This window comes from Papilio xuthus, unplaced genomic scaffold (assembly GCF_000836235.2).
Source record: "Papilio xuthus unplaced genomic scaffold, Pxut_1.1 DF827679.1, whole genome shotgun sequence".
In the NCBI taxonomy this organism is placed as follows: Eukaryota; Metazoa; Arthropoda; class Insecta; order Lepidoptera; family Papilionidae; genus Papilio; species Papilio xuthus.
The window spans coordinates 3,928,470-3,943,087 of NW_013530970.1; the positions used below are offsets into that span (position 1 = coordinate 3,928,470).

A 14,618-nucleotide genomic window follows, 5' to 3' on the forward strand; every position below is an offset into this window, starting at 1 on the left:
AAAAAGCCACAGCGAGGAGTGAGGCGAATGGAAGTATGGCTTGTCGGACACAAAGTCCGATACGGCCTGTTTGAAACATTAGCTTGTCGGACATATAGTCCGACATGGCAGCTAACGTGTTAAGTAAAAAAAACTTTTTTTTTTTAAATCTGAATCTTAGTTTGAATTTCGAACCACTACTAAGATACAGATTATGTTACTGTTTACATAAATTTTGAAAAGAATAATTAGATATTTTAAATTTAGTATAATTATTATTAAGAAGACGATAAAATATAGTTATTTCATTATAATTGTAAACCGATGACTAATCTGAGATGAAAAAAAAAATCCTATTCCTCCTTCCTTATTTATTTATAAATATATAAAAACAGATCAGAGCACAGTTAATAGCAATATTTACACAATAGAAAGCTAAAATTGTCAATTTCTAATATTTAGCTAAATTAAAAAAAAAATTCTCGCATCGATATGTAAGTATATAAAGTATTGAAATAAACAACTGTAGTAAAAAATGTACCGTCGACTTTAAAGGCCAACAAAATAAATATAATTTAATCGAATAATTTGTCTTTGAATTTTTCCTAAATGGCCATTTATAGCGTGTCTATTTAATATACATTAGTTTGACAACTGACGCCTATAAAGTATCGAATTAATTTTGTATGACGATTAATGTTGTACTTCATGGACGGTTGTCATAGTGTCGACCGTACGCGCATTACAAACTATCGATAATCGGTCTTGTAATAATATTAATCTAACAAATAATACTATTTCTTTTTGAATTTATTATAGATATTTAGTTATGTCTCGCGCAATCAACTAAAAAAACATTTAAAAAAGCTCTATTTATTTCTTAACATCTCAATTTCTGGTGTAATATTTTATTTTTCTACGTAATTTTGAAGAATAAAATTGACATAAAAAGGAACAATTTCATTTATGTTGTAAATCAAAAACAGTTGTCACGAAATTTTCGATTGCGAGTTCTATGAGAACCATCAAAAATTAAAAATTTTCACAACCAATTTTAATCAACCCATCTCTAGTGAATTGTCAAACTAATCTATCTTAAATAGACACACTATTACACATTTATATCATCTGCTCTTGTATTTCAAATTAATACGTAAATAAAGTAGCATTGAACGTGTTAGAAATAGGATTTTTCGCTTAAAAACATATCAAGAATCAACGGAATAGATGCTGTTTTTGAAAAATGGTGAGTTATGTAAGATTTTCAGTGGCTCAGAGGTTAAGTAGACTGCAAGTCCTGGGTTCGAATCCCATCATGTACCAATGTGTTTTTCGATTTACATGTGTACATTTATCCGATGTTCTTACGGTGAAGGAACACATCGTGATGCAACCTACACATATCAGAGAAGAAATTCAAAGGTATGTGTGAAGTCGACCCGCACTGGGCCAGCGTGGTTAGTGGCCTAGTCACCCCTAGCTCAGGGTAGGTTCCGAGACCCTCAGTGGCAAAAAGGGAAGGAAAATACACAATGGACATTTCAACTTAAATGTTTGGTAAATTCTTATTGTCCTTAGAATAAGGTGTTTAAAAGTACAAACTAAGTTTGTAATAAAAAAAAAACATTTATTATCTTAATAAATAATTAAGTTAAAGGACGATCACGATATAACATGGCAAAATTGATTGCGGTACAGATTACAAAAAACATTAAACAATAAAAAATACTTTTCCATTTAATTTTTTTACAATATATAGACAAATTTAATGGAAATTAGAGAATATATTTACAAATGTCACTGGCTAATAATGTCAATTATTGTCTATGGATTTATTTTAGCAAGTTATAGTGTATAAATTAATTAGCTGTCACTCGCAACTCCGTCCGCGCGGATTAAAAAAAACATAAAGCCTATGTGTTCTTCCAGACTCTATACGTAAATTTTATCGAGATCCCTTCAGCCGTTCTGAAGATACCTTCAAACATACATCCATCCATCTAAACATTCGCATTCAGTATGATGATAGAAACATGTTTGTTTTTAATAAGTCTGTAGTTACAGACTTATTAAAAACAAATGCAAACAATGTGTTATTTAGATATGTTTGTAATAATTATTAATTTCCATTGAATTTGACTATAACGTAAAACACTGGTTATAAAGGACAGCTGTAAAATTTTAGAAAACAAAATATTTCAGAACTTATTTTTTACTCTGCTTACACATTTTTTCTTCATCTTTATTTCAAAGAGACGGAGTTATAATAAGGTTTATACTCGAATGTAGCGATTTGGAAAAACTAACATAGAATATTGTTATTTTTTATAATCTATAAATGAGATCTTGCTACAACAAAGAAGAAACCTAATTCCAAAATTCTAGCCGACTACCATTGATATGTTACAATTAACCTAAAGGTACAAAGAAATAAATTGGCTTTCCACTTAAATCGAATATACAGCAAACTCAACTTAAGCCCTAATTTGCAAGGGCGTTTTTTATAAAGCAGTTATATTAAAGTGTTCATCGCTCGATTCAACTTGACAATGTTGACTTTATCAAGGAATTAAAAAAGTTCCCATGCAATAAGGGCTAACCGATGGTTTCTGAAACCAAAATCCTTCTATAACAAATATTATTATTCCTGTTCTGTCAAACATAACATGTGTGTATTGAACAGGGTTTTCGGTCTCAGAAACCAACCATAATAATTATAATTTAGCACATATCAAAGTCGCTATGACAAGTTTTCGATTGCATTGTGTCAAGTGACATTTCACCAAATCGGGTAAGTAAATAGTACACTGTACATAAAAAATAAGAACCCAAACATAGATAATGTTTGTATATAAAGGTATATTAAAATTCAATCATCAACTTCAAGTTCTAACTCAATATCAGCTAGATTTATCTTCCTTAATGTATTTATCACCATATATCTAGAGAAAATAACATATAAATACCGGAACCACACCATTTGTGATCTGTGCTGCTTCATTGCACGCGTCACACGACGACTTTCCGTCCAACGGAGGAAATATCTGAAAATGTTCAAATACTATTGTAAAATTGTGACATGAGTATAAAATTTTTATATGTAGGCAAAGTTCATTTTACAAGTGTTTTTATACCGGAAATCAGCAGTAAAATAATATAATATACACTAGCTGTCGCCCGCGACTATCCGCTATATGAAAAAATATTAGGTCACTGATTCTCAAACTTATTGAATATTCATATAATTTTTTTTATAAATTTTTTTAATGGCTCTCCGATGGAGTTGCGGGCAACAACTACTTTTATATAAAACGTTATACTTCCCAAAACAATAATTAATATAATATGTTAACAAACCTTTTAGAAGACAGCACAAAACTTAGCGGTAAATCTAAAAAACCCATATACTTTCTCAAAATATTAACAGAATCCATTGTGTAGACTGTGCATCCTGAAACAGTAATAAGTATAATTTTTAAATTATAAAAGTAAATTAAATAATGTTACTCCAGACCCCAGTATACATTTTATAATACACTAGCTATCGCCCAAAATTGAAAAAAAAAGTAGCCTATGTGTTCTTCCAGACTGTGTTCTATATCTATGCCAAATTACATCAAGATCCAATGAGACATTCCAGATATCTTCGAACAAACATCCATCTATCCAATCTTTTGCTTTTGTAATATTAGCAAGAAGTAGATATCTAATACTTACAATTTATTACAGTAAATTACTTACTTTTAGGCATATTCTTCTCAACAAACATATAAGCAACAGCATAAAATACTGCGGAATGATTTGGATGAGATGAAATACCACCTCTATCAAATGTGACTAGTGTGTCAACTTCTAATGCTTCAACATGATGGTGTATAAGTTTAGCTATAACTTGCACCGGCCATTGTACTTTAGGATCATCTTTCATTCTTGTATCATTAATAAGATAAATATTTCCTTCAGGAACTCCAAGTACTCTGCACGCATTCCATAACTCTTCTTCTCTAATATTGCCCTTGCCCTCATAATTACCTAAAATATGTAATAAGGGTAATTAGTTATAGGATGTTACACACATTCAATTGACTTTGAATAAAATAAATTATCAAACATCTAATTAACCATAATTTTGAAGATGTAAGTTTCACATATCATATAAAGTGACTTGTGAGTTTTTAGTTTGAAGGATTTACACAACACAGATACGTTTCATAGTAACAAATGGAATAGAGCCAAGGTAAGCATGTTAGACAACATAAAATCGTACTCACCATTTGATAAACATAATATGTAGACTTCAGCACCCTGTTCGCATAATCTGAATATTGTTGGCCCGAAAAACATGCATTCGTCATCCGGGTGCGCTATTACTAGAAGAACCCGTTTGGCACCGAGTGCTCCACGAATTCGCGTAGGTAACTTCCTTGCATATCGTCGGTACACAACACAACAAACACAAAGGTAGCCAGCGATCCATAAACTTATGTATAAAATAAAATTTCTTAAATATAGCAAAGTCTCAGCTATAAATTTAAGATAAAAATTGTACACTATTTCTACGTTAAAGGACGAGTCAATAAATGACATTTCTGACTAGAATGTAAATATATCTTTGTAAGCTGAAGTATAGAATATTGTTCTTCATCGGTTCAGTATTATTCTAATTGATTTAATACTATAAATGTAATAAATTTGTTACATTATTAATTATTAATGTACTTATTGACTATGTGACGATTATTGACAAGACACCAAAATTGTAGTGACAGAAAGTGACATTGACAGTTGATTTGAAAACATATGTCAATCACATTGCAGCGTTCGTGAACTTCATTTGTAAATTAGGATTTTTTTTCTACATGAATCAATTTTATTTGTAGAATTTTTATAATATTTAAATATTAATGAAAAAGATAATTTGTATTGTGAAGAAGCATTTTCAAATGCATTTATATAAGTGTCCGTGTAATTCTTTTATTTAGTCTTTGGCGAGCAAACCGTCGGCCTTTGACGAAAGGTTGAAGTTTATTTGTTTGACATTTTGACATTGGAATTAATGTCAATTCAACAATGTATCGTAATTGTAATAATTTTTATTAAATTGTAAAAACCTTATCTATTAATTAAACGCTAGATCTGGAAATTTTGTTAGCACAATATTATTTGTGTACTTGTAACAGTTTTTTGAGAACAAGCTTTGATTGTGCTGTGTCGAATAAGAATTATTGCGATCAAGATGATTCAACCGGACTTCTCCCCAGCTATAGGTTTCCTTGATCATTTGAATTCTGACGAATTAAAGGAAATACTCAACGATGATACAAAATTTGATGCAGTTTTGAAAGACGTAAAACAGGTAATTATTTAGATTATAAAGTATCCTTTATTGTCTATACAAATATTTGTACTTACATCTAATGTTTTTTGTAAACATCATTAGGTCAAGCAATAGAAACTGAATACAAGTTTGTACTTGTTGCTCTTCAAAAATAATATTTTTGTTATGAATTACAAAGCTTGTAAAAAGTTTTTGAGGACTGAACTCTCAGTAGCTATTTTCGTACATGAAAATCCAAATAAAGTTTTGCTTATTTACATTAAAAAAAACATAATTGATGAAGATACACAGTAATTACATAAACAATAGTATTTATTAACAACAGATTGTTTACAAATAAGGTTTTATAAGACAAACAAAGGATGTTTGTAACAAAATGTTGCTCATCTTTGTTGTTAGCCAGTAATATGCATTGTTGTTTTGTTTCCATTGTTCTGAATACAGAGTTAATTATAACAGTTTATAGATAAAAATAGACACAATTAATCAGTAAAATATAGGTCAGTTCTAGTAGATAATTTAGGCTTGTTTTTGATAATGACAGATTTTTGTATTAAGAAATTTAAAAAAAAATTATAATAATAATAAGTAGCTGTCACCTGTGTCTCCATCCGCACGGAACGGAACGCAGACTAAGTTCTGTCTATACCAAATTTCAACAAATTCCATGTAGCTATTCCGGAGATAACTACAAACAGACATCCATCAGTCCATCTAAATATTCACCTTTATAATGTTAGTAAGATAATAAATTCATAGTACTATGTTAATGAAATTGCATTGTTTACTTTATTTGATTTAAATGAGGCATTTAAAAGTCCCGTTTTAATAAATATTTACTATTCATAGGTGAAAGATTGGGAGACAGAAAAGGAAATGATGATTGCCAGCAACAGATCCTTGGCTGAGTTTAATCTGAGCCAGGAACCTGAATTAGAAAAGTTAAAAAGTCAAGTACAACAAAAATCGGAACTTGGTGAACAGTTATGTAATCATATTCAAGAACTTTTAGATGAATATAGTAAGTTTATTTTTTAATTTTTTATCCTTCAGAATCTAATTTTCACATTTATTATTTTATTCATATTTAAATGCCTATGGTTACAAATACAATTTTTTTTTAAATATTTCTTTTACCATTCCAACTAAGCTCCAGGCTTATGCTAGGATATGATTTACGACGATAGTCGAATGGCGGGATTCGAACCCCCGACCTCGTGATCGGAAATCCGTACCCTTAACCATTAGGCTATTGACGCTTTTAATATATACCTGAATAGGCAATAAATCTCTATAAGTCATTTCATTTCAGAAAATAAATCAGCTGGTATATCACCGGATACAACGTTAGCACTGCTTCAAACAGCTGCAGCGGAATCAGAAGAACAATCCGAAAATATTGCACAAGACTTTCTATCAGGGAAAGTTGATGTTGATAAGTTTCTTGAAGATTTTGAACCAATTCGCAAGAAGATGCACTTACAGAAATTCAAAGCGGACAAAATGAGTGAATTGTTACGGTCTGGAAGTCAAAGTTCTTACGGTAATGGCCTAGCTAAACCATTCTTGCCGTACCCGAGTTATGCTCAGAATGTACCAAGCGTACCATACCCAGTTGGACCTTTAAATATGCCAATGCCCGGAATGTACGGTAACCATTTTTAATTACGTAAATAAGTTTTTTTATTATCATGTGGATCGTGATTTTTTATATTAATGTCGTAAAAAGTACTCGACAATGCTTCGAAATTCAATTACAATTAAGTTTTTTTTTATAATTTTTTTATAATTTCATTTTCACTTCCCGTAAGCCAGTACAATTTGTACATAATAAAATACTTTGTCGTTTTTTTTGTAATCAATTATAATAGTAATGTTTAGTTTTTAATTGATTTAAGGTTTTAATGTAGTCGCGATTTAAAACTGGCTACTTTAAAACACAGGAATTAAAATTAAAAAATAAACAGTTGTGGCTAATGCAAATATCAAGGATATGAATAGTACCTATTTAATAATAAAAAGGTTCAATAAACTAGATTAATATAATTTTTTGAATATTTGAATATGAGGGAATTATTACAATTGTGATGTATTGGAAATCTCTAATTTAGTTCAAGTTAGGGAAGATATTTGATAGTTACCGTTGGTTTCTGAGACCAAAATATATGTATAAAATATATCGTCTTCTGTCTTTATCATTGACAAAACAAGATCAACATTTTTAGTCTCAGAAACCCATGGTTAGTCATTGTTGTATGGAATCATTATTTTAAAAAAAATATTCAAAAGAAATTTAAATTGGATTGTATGAATAAATTAAGACTATTTTTTAATTAAATGAATAATCTTCATATAAAATTTAAATTCAATATATTAGAATGTGTTCTAGTAATAAAGGGCTAGATTCAATTTCATCAATATTGAAAGATAAAAACAAAAATGTACATTGAATTATTAATTTTTCTTTGATTATCAGTCAGAAACCGATTTTAACGTATTAAATATCTTCATTCATTTCATAAAAAAGACAGGATTCCGTTGCTTTTCTCAAAATAAATTAGACTGATAATTTCAAAAGAGACTATAATAATTACTTTAGCTCTTGAATGTTTTATTTTCCTTATGTATTTGGTATTTATACGTTTATCAGTAATTTAATTTACGTCAATTGTTATCATAAATAAATTTATTTGTAATACACAACTGTCCGCTTAAAGTGGTGCTTATGTAGACGGAATGTGATTCTTACTGTATTAAGTAGGCAAATAATATAGATTAAATTAAATAATGTTTTCATTTCTATTAATAAACGACCAGTTTTTTTTAATCTAATTTCTAAATGCAGAGACCAGGAACGATGTCAACTGTTCATCTCTGTTTTTGTTTGATGGATCGACTTGTTACAACAGTTAAATCTGAATAAGTATGAATCCGGTCCCAACGGACGACCTTCATAAGTGATTCGGGTTAGAGAGAAGACTCTATCAGCAAGAAAAATATGGATTTCTGAGTCCAAAATCTTCGTTCAAAATATATTGTTATCTGTTTTGTCAAAGATGAAAGACGGGGTGAAGATATATTTTATACAGAGGTTTTGATGTCAGAAACCCACTGTTAGTCATCTTGGGCTTATCCAGGTCCTACTAATAAATCAGTTTTGGTATAGTATTTTTCAAATATATTAGAGGCGTGGAACTTTACACAGAACACAATATTATGAATAGCAAGGCGTAAATGTTGGGGAGAGAGTTGACCTTGAGCCGCCAAATATATTGAAAAGCTTTATACTATTTACATCTCGTTGTTTAGTTATATATAAATCCTGTAATTATAATTGATTGCGATGTAAAATTTGTTATGCACATGCCTAATATGTAAATTTCACTATTCATAATTTTAAGATATCAAAAATATATCTGCACGTAATCGCTCCCAAGCACACTCAAGTTCGGAATGCCAAATTTACTCTCGATTACTCACTAAGACCGAACTGGTCACTAAGGGAGCCCTTAGTTTAGATTCAGTATTTGAAATATGCACTAAGATTCTATTTAGGTAACCAGTAAATTACTAAAAGGGTAAGTAATACTTCGTTTGGTGTCACTTTGTCTGCTGTAAACAACGAAACTTTTATAAACAATTTTAATAAGCAATCAAACGTTCATCAGAATAATTAAAGAACCTAGATATACGTACTACGCGTGCGCAAAAACATGATAGTCGTGTAAAGTAAATGATTGTGCGTCATAGATACTATAGCGATAAAATTACTATGTCAATTTAGTTACATTAATTTAAGACATAAATGTTTTAGTTATGTCTACGCATAAATATCGAGTTGTCATAAAATATGCTTATTTTCGTGGCATGGGTTGATATAATGTGATTATTTTTAAGAACTTTTTTTTTAATTAATTAAAAGAATCCTTTTATTCTTTGTGAAAAAAAAACTATCTCAATTAGGAGAGTTTAATAATTTGGTGTATAGACTAAGTGTATAGGATTGCATTTTTTAAAATCAGATATGTATTTATGTTACGAATATAATTATAATTAAATTAAATGGAGTTTCAATTTAAGTCATTGACCGTGACTTTCTGATACCAAATTTATGCGTAAAACATATCATCATCCCTTTCATTATCTTTAACAAAACAGAGATAATTTCAGTCTCAGAAACTCACGGTTAATAATTGCTACTATTACGCATTGGTTAGAATTATTTGGAATGGCGAGCTTTCGTGAAAAAGTCAAATGTCAGATTGATTAGTGAGGGGACATAAACGTTGAAATTTTAATAAGGCTAGTGTTGCGATACACCGGCACAGTGACGGATTTTCTTCCTAACACTATACAAGAATCGAGGTACTTTTTTTTGTTTGAACAAAAACGCATTTTTTTTATAAACATTGCTTTAGTAATTTAAAGTTGAGATATCTAAATATGTACAATATATACATATAGTCTAAGTTATATTTAGTCGCTCAAAGCAAAATCAACTGGAACTAACAATATTAAAAAAATAATTATCTAATAACAATTGTTCTAAGTGGACTTGATATTTACTTGTCTATGGTTTCTTTATTCGCGGTAATATTTTTAACAACACGGTCTTTGTCGTAATCATCTTGACCATAGACAACAAGAAACAGGAATAGACAACCAACACCGAATAGAGTGTAAAATAAAGTTTCTTGCTGTGTCCCCTGCTGCAACTCTCTAACTTTTGCTGCTTTCTTTTTAAGAAACTCTTTATCTTTGATGGACTTTTGCAATAAATCACCGTAGTGTTGTTTTGACCTGCAATTCACTTTTAAAATCAGTCAACAAACTATTGTCAATATTGTCAGTTTTTAGGGTTCTGTAGCTCCTATGGAAAAAAACCTTTATAGTATTACTTTGTTGTCCGTCCATCTGTCTATCAAAACCTTTTTTCTCAGGAACGCATACAGGTATCAAGCTGGACTTTATTTACTGCCATCAATTGAATTCGTAAAAAAAATCTTTTTTGCAACATACCATGCATCAAAGTCGTAGATTGGTGTTCTACCATCCATGGTTGGTGCTACTTGTCGTTTAGAATGTGATCTGTAAAACTTAAGTGTTGGATCATCTGGTTCAGTGTCGGGAGTATAATCCATTCTACTTGTATTCTCCCTGCCGGTTAGCAAACCTGAAATACATTTATACAATAATCTTACTAATATTATAAATGCGAAAGTTTAAATGGATGGATGTTTCTTGGAAGGTATCTCCGGAATGGGTCAACGGATCTTGATGAATTTTGAAAATAGAACATAGTCTGGAAGAAGACATAGGTTACTCATTTCTTTTTTCCGCACGGACATAGTTGCAGGTGACAGCTAGTATACAATATTGTCATTACTGGAATTATTTCTGAGTGTTTAGCCGTGTTTATATATTAGTTTAGTATAATGTCTCACGAAAGTTTGAATAATTCCTTTTCCTTATACAGGATCTCAATTATATTAACTATGCTTTTGCACATATGTATTTTATCAGCAGTATTACTTCCTTCTTATTCATATTCCAACAATCAATGTATGCTTTTTGAGTTAAATTGTTACTATGAGATGAAATCAATTAAATCAGTTAACTTCAGAATAAAAGTTTAATTTTTCAAACTTAACATCAATGTACACTTTTTATGCTTTAAATTTATTTCATCTTTTGCTCACCTTTGTCGTACATTTTTTTTAATTTAATATTTCCTAACACCTCATATGCCTCTGTTATAGCTCTGAATTTCTTAGCAGATGTTTCATCCTGTAATACAATAATTTTTTAATGATATATTTCATTTACAGCAATATCAAGGGGCATCAATGTTTTATTTAAATTAAGTTAAAGATAAATGATGATTACTTTCTAATAGTTGTTTGAATCAAGTGCATATACAATGAACACTACCAAGTGACATTGAAAACATAAATATTAAATTCAAACTCATTCTTCCCATAACCGGCCATAAAAAGCCACAACCTTAAGAGAGATTATGATGATGTGTCTATGGTAAAAATTGTCACTGCTTTTCTAGTATCAGTGTGGAATAATACTATAGAATAAATTTCTAAATTATCCCATGATTTGGATGTGATTTAAAACTGGTAGAATGGTTTAGTAGAGAGGAAACATAGGTTTATCAGCATTAAGGCATAAGATGATGTTGCACTACTTCTGATTTAACACTGTTGCGGACTAGGCTCTGTTATCAGTAAATGTAGATAATCAATATTAAATGTAATTAAAAAATCAATTATTTCATTGATGTATATTGTATGATACTTACACTCGATATATCGGGGTGATATAACTTGGATAATTTGTAATAGGCTGATTTAATATCATTTTGTGTTGACTTTGGCGTAACACCGAGTACATCATAGTGACTAGCGCATAGCCTTGGTCTTGAAGATATATTACGAATAGCACTTAAAATTATCTTCTGCTGCCTTTGTCTCAACATCTATTTAAAGATATATACACAGGGTAAGTTAGAAATAATACGCAATATGTATTACAACAAAGTTATTGCTTTGGTTATAAACTTTACTAAATTGTCCAACTTACTTGTACCCAAATATGATATTAATTAAACCTATTAAACAAGACCCTTTAAGGGTGATTTACTGTTATCCAGGATAACGGAGGCCAGATTAAACCTGTAATTTTTTCATTTTGTTTTGGACAAAAACCTTGAAATTACAGGTGACATTGACAGGAACGTAATTATTTAAAAGTTATGCAACGATTTGACTTTTGCCTAATTTTCCACCAACATTTTTTTGCATACTTAAAAATGTAATGTAATAAAACGTTTTTTGATAAATACGGTTTCTACGTTTCTATCGTTTTTTTTCTTTAATAACTTTTTTTTAAGAAAGGTAAAGGCAATCTCTTCTGCAAAGTTTAGAGAATCTGTACAAGTGAATAATTTAAATGTTTATCTGTGGACACTACATATATTTTGATATTTTGGACAAAAAGTTAGTCATTCTTTACGAAAACTTAAAATAATATTTCTACTTGTTTTATTTCTTTGTTACCGAGAACAAAACATTAAAATACCTTGTAAGTATAACTTTTGATAATATTATGTGTTATACTATTAAAAATGTAGAACAGATGGTTTTCTTAAAGAACATCCTTGAGTAAACAGGGCGATTTAAAATGCACTACCATAAAAGGTATTCTTGGGTATTTGAGATTGTGACATTGTGTCCTACATATTTTAAGTTCGAGTTTCGTCGCCTAACGTAATTCGTTGAAAATTTTGTGATAATGTCAGCATGCATGAGTCAGCCTGTGGTTAATGAACGTTAACGTGCAGAGTGACGGGTAGCAAGCGATTGTCGTGCTTGCTTCGCGATAGAATTTATTTTTAACTTATAACATACGTGGTTTTAACATCTTGTTGTTAAAAACTGGCTGCTCCGTTAATTTATTTCCGTTAAATTTCTACGAGAATATCGTCGTCTTCAGCATATAACGTAAGACTTATTGGTTTTTAATTATTTTTTTAATGGTTAAAATAATCAAATAACTTCTATGTGTGCTTTATTATCGTATTCTTACCCATAATTCTACATTTGCAAGTAAATTGATTGTGATTGTTTTAAGCTAGACTTAGAATATTTATGAAAATGGTCATAGAGATATGAGACCTCTTTGATTAGGCGATTTCTTTTTTCTTATAGATAATGTCGTCCAGAAAGACCGCAGGCCGCCGTGGCACCAACAAAAAGCGCGCCCAGCGTGCCACATCAAATGTATTTGCTATGTTTGATCAGGCACAGATTGCAGAGTTCAAAGAAGCATTCAACATGATTGACCAAAATCGTGATGGTTTTGTTGATAAAGATGACCTCCATGATATGTTGGCATCACTTGGTATGTTTACTTTGTTTTAATGTTTAGTTAACTTGTATTTATATATATAAAGCTAAGATAAGCTTCATTACCAAAATAAGTAATTTTTATTTGTTGAATTTGTCACAATATATTTATTAGGAATAAATATTTTTAATGTTCTTTATTTTATAGGCAAAAATCCAACAGAGGACTATCTAGAAAATATGATGAACGAAGCTCCGGGACCTATCAATTTCACCATGTTCCTTACATTGTTTGGTGAACGTCTCCAAGGCACTGACCCTGAGGATGTCATTAAGAATGCATTTGGGTGAGTAACAAGCATGATAAGCAAAACATAAACCAACTAAGTTCCATCAAATCCACAAATGTATTTTGTGTAAAGATTTGATGTTTTTGTACAAGTCTTTTGACAGTGGAAATCTAACAATAATTTGTTAACAGATGTTTTGATGAAGAAAACAATGGTGTGATTGCTGAGGAGAGGCTTCGTGAGTTACTGACCACAATGGGTGATAGGTTCACCGATGATGATGTTGATGAAATGCTCCGAGAGGCACCCATACGTGATGGCTTGTTCGATTACGTCGAATTCACGCGTATCTTGAAGCACGGTGCTAAGGACAAGGATGAACAGTAAGCAGGTTATTATAAAATATCAACCCATATTTACCATCCAATTTTATCTTTATATTCTAAGTCAATTGTCTATGGATTGAGTTTTTTGTATTATGAGTACTGGCATTTCAGATATATAAAGTTCAATGGTGGTCATAAGAATTAAAAATAAAAAATATTTGAGGATATGTTTCGTCACTTGATTAAAAATGTAGAACAAAACAATGTACTCTTGTTTCATAATGTAATACATAAAATAATATTTTGCTGTTCTATTACGAAATATTGAGGTTAAATATGAAATATATGGATTCTTTTTAAGCTTTATGGATTAGTCAGTCGTTTTAACATTTCTAAAATGTCTGCTGTCAAACTGACATATTGGTATAAGTTTAGAAATAAGTTTTAACAATGAGACATGCATATAATCTCGAAAGATAGCAAGGTGCTACAAAATGTAGTTTCTAAGAGTTTTGCATTTCAAATTGATTGCATTTTTTTCAAAAACATTTCCATTAGCTGTCAAGTTTTTAAATATACATGTTTTTTTTTTCTAAAAGCATTTTATTTGATTGACTAAGCTAAGTATTATTATCATTCCTTAATTGGTTTGTAAAAAATGTTAGTTTTCTGGTTTGTGTTTAATTCACATTTATGTATTTCTGTTTTTTTTTTATTATGAAATTGTCTATGCACTTTAACCTACTAATTGTGTGCAACAATATAATCTTGTATTTATTTAAATATTACGTACTTATAAATTTTATCAATAATATAATGGAGTTTTATT

The 14,618-nt window shown here is 30.1% G+C and overlaps 4 protein-coding genes across 5 annotated transcripts; 2 read left to right on the forward strand and 2 right to left on the reverse strand.

The window, feature by feature from the left end:
• Nucleotides 1–2,072: 2,072 nt before the first annotated feature.
• PIG-L (phosphatidylinositol glycan anchor biosynthesis class L) lies at nt 2,073–4,714 on the reverse strand. The gene is made up of 4 exons (XM_013312084.1): nt 4,251–4,714; nt 3,721–4,011; nt 3,337–3,430; nt 2,073–3,023 (listed from the first exon to the last, which is right to left on the reverse strand). The coding sequence occupies exons 1-4, from the start codon at nt 4,564–4,566 to the stop codon at nt 2,849–2,851; spliced, it is 876 nt and encodes a 291-aa protein (XP_013167538.1). The 5' UTR covers nt 4,567–4,714; the 3' UTR covers nt 2,073–2,848.
• Nucleotides 4,715–5,023: 309 nt separating this feature from the next.
• Vps37B (vacuolar protein sorting 37B) lies at nt 5,024–7,091 on the forward strand. Its single transcript, XM_013312031.1, has 3 exons — nt 5,024–5,335; nt 6,167–6,338; nt 6,630–7,091. The coding sequence occupies exons 1-3, from the start codon at nt 5,216–5,218 to the stop codon at nt 6,980–6,982; spliced, it is 645 nt and encodes a 214-aa protein (XP_013167485.1). The 5' UTR covers nt 5,024–5,215; the 3' UTR covers nt 6,983–7,091.
• A 2,634-nt stretch (nt 7,092–9,725) lies between these two features.
• DnaJ-11 (DnaJ (Hsp40) homolog 11) lies at nt 9,726–12,057 on the reverse strand. The gene is made up of 5 exons (XM_013312485.1): nt 11,909–12,057; nt 11,628–11,804; nt 11,017–11,104; nt 10,337–10,490; nt 9,726–10,117 (listed from the first exon to the last, which is right to left on the reverse strand). Exons 2-5 carry the CDS (start codon nt 11,802–11,804, stop codon nt 9,880–9,882), a joined length of 657 nt encoding a protein of 218 aa, XP_013167939.1. The 5' UTR covers nt 11,909–12,057; the 3' UTR covers nt 9,726–9,879.
• Nucleotides 12,058–12,282: 225 nt separating this feature from the next.
• sqh (Myosin regulatory light chain sqh) lies at nt 12,283–14,377 on the forward strand. 2 transcript variants are annotated; one of them, XM_013312487.1, is made up of 4 exons: nt 12,283–12,409; nt 13,036–13,228; nt 13,382–13,520; nt 13,655–14,377. In XM_013312487.1, the coding sequence occupies exons 2-4, from the start codon at nt 13,039–13,041 to the stop codon at nt 13,848–13,850; spliced, it is 525 nt and encodes a 174-aa protein (XP_013167941.1). In that variant the 5' UTR covers nt 12,283–12,409; nt 13,036–13,038; the 3' UTR covers nt 13,851–14,377. The 2 variants fall into 2 exon arrangements, with proteins under 2 accessions (XP_013167941.1, XP_013167940.1); XM_013312486.1 differs by lacking the exon at nt 12,283–12,409 and adding an exon at nt 12,630–12,828.
• Nucleotides 14,378–14,618: the final 241 nt, after the last annotated feature.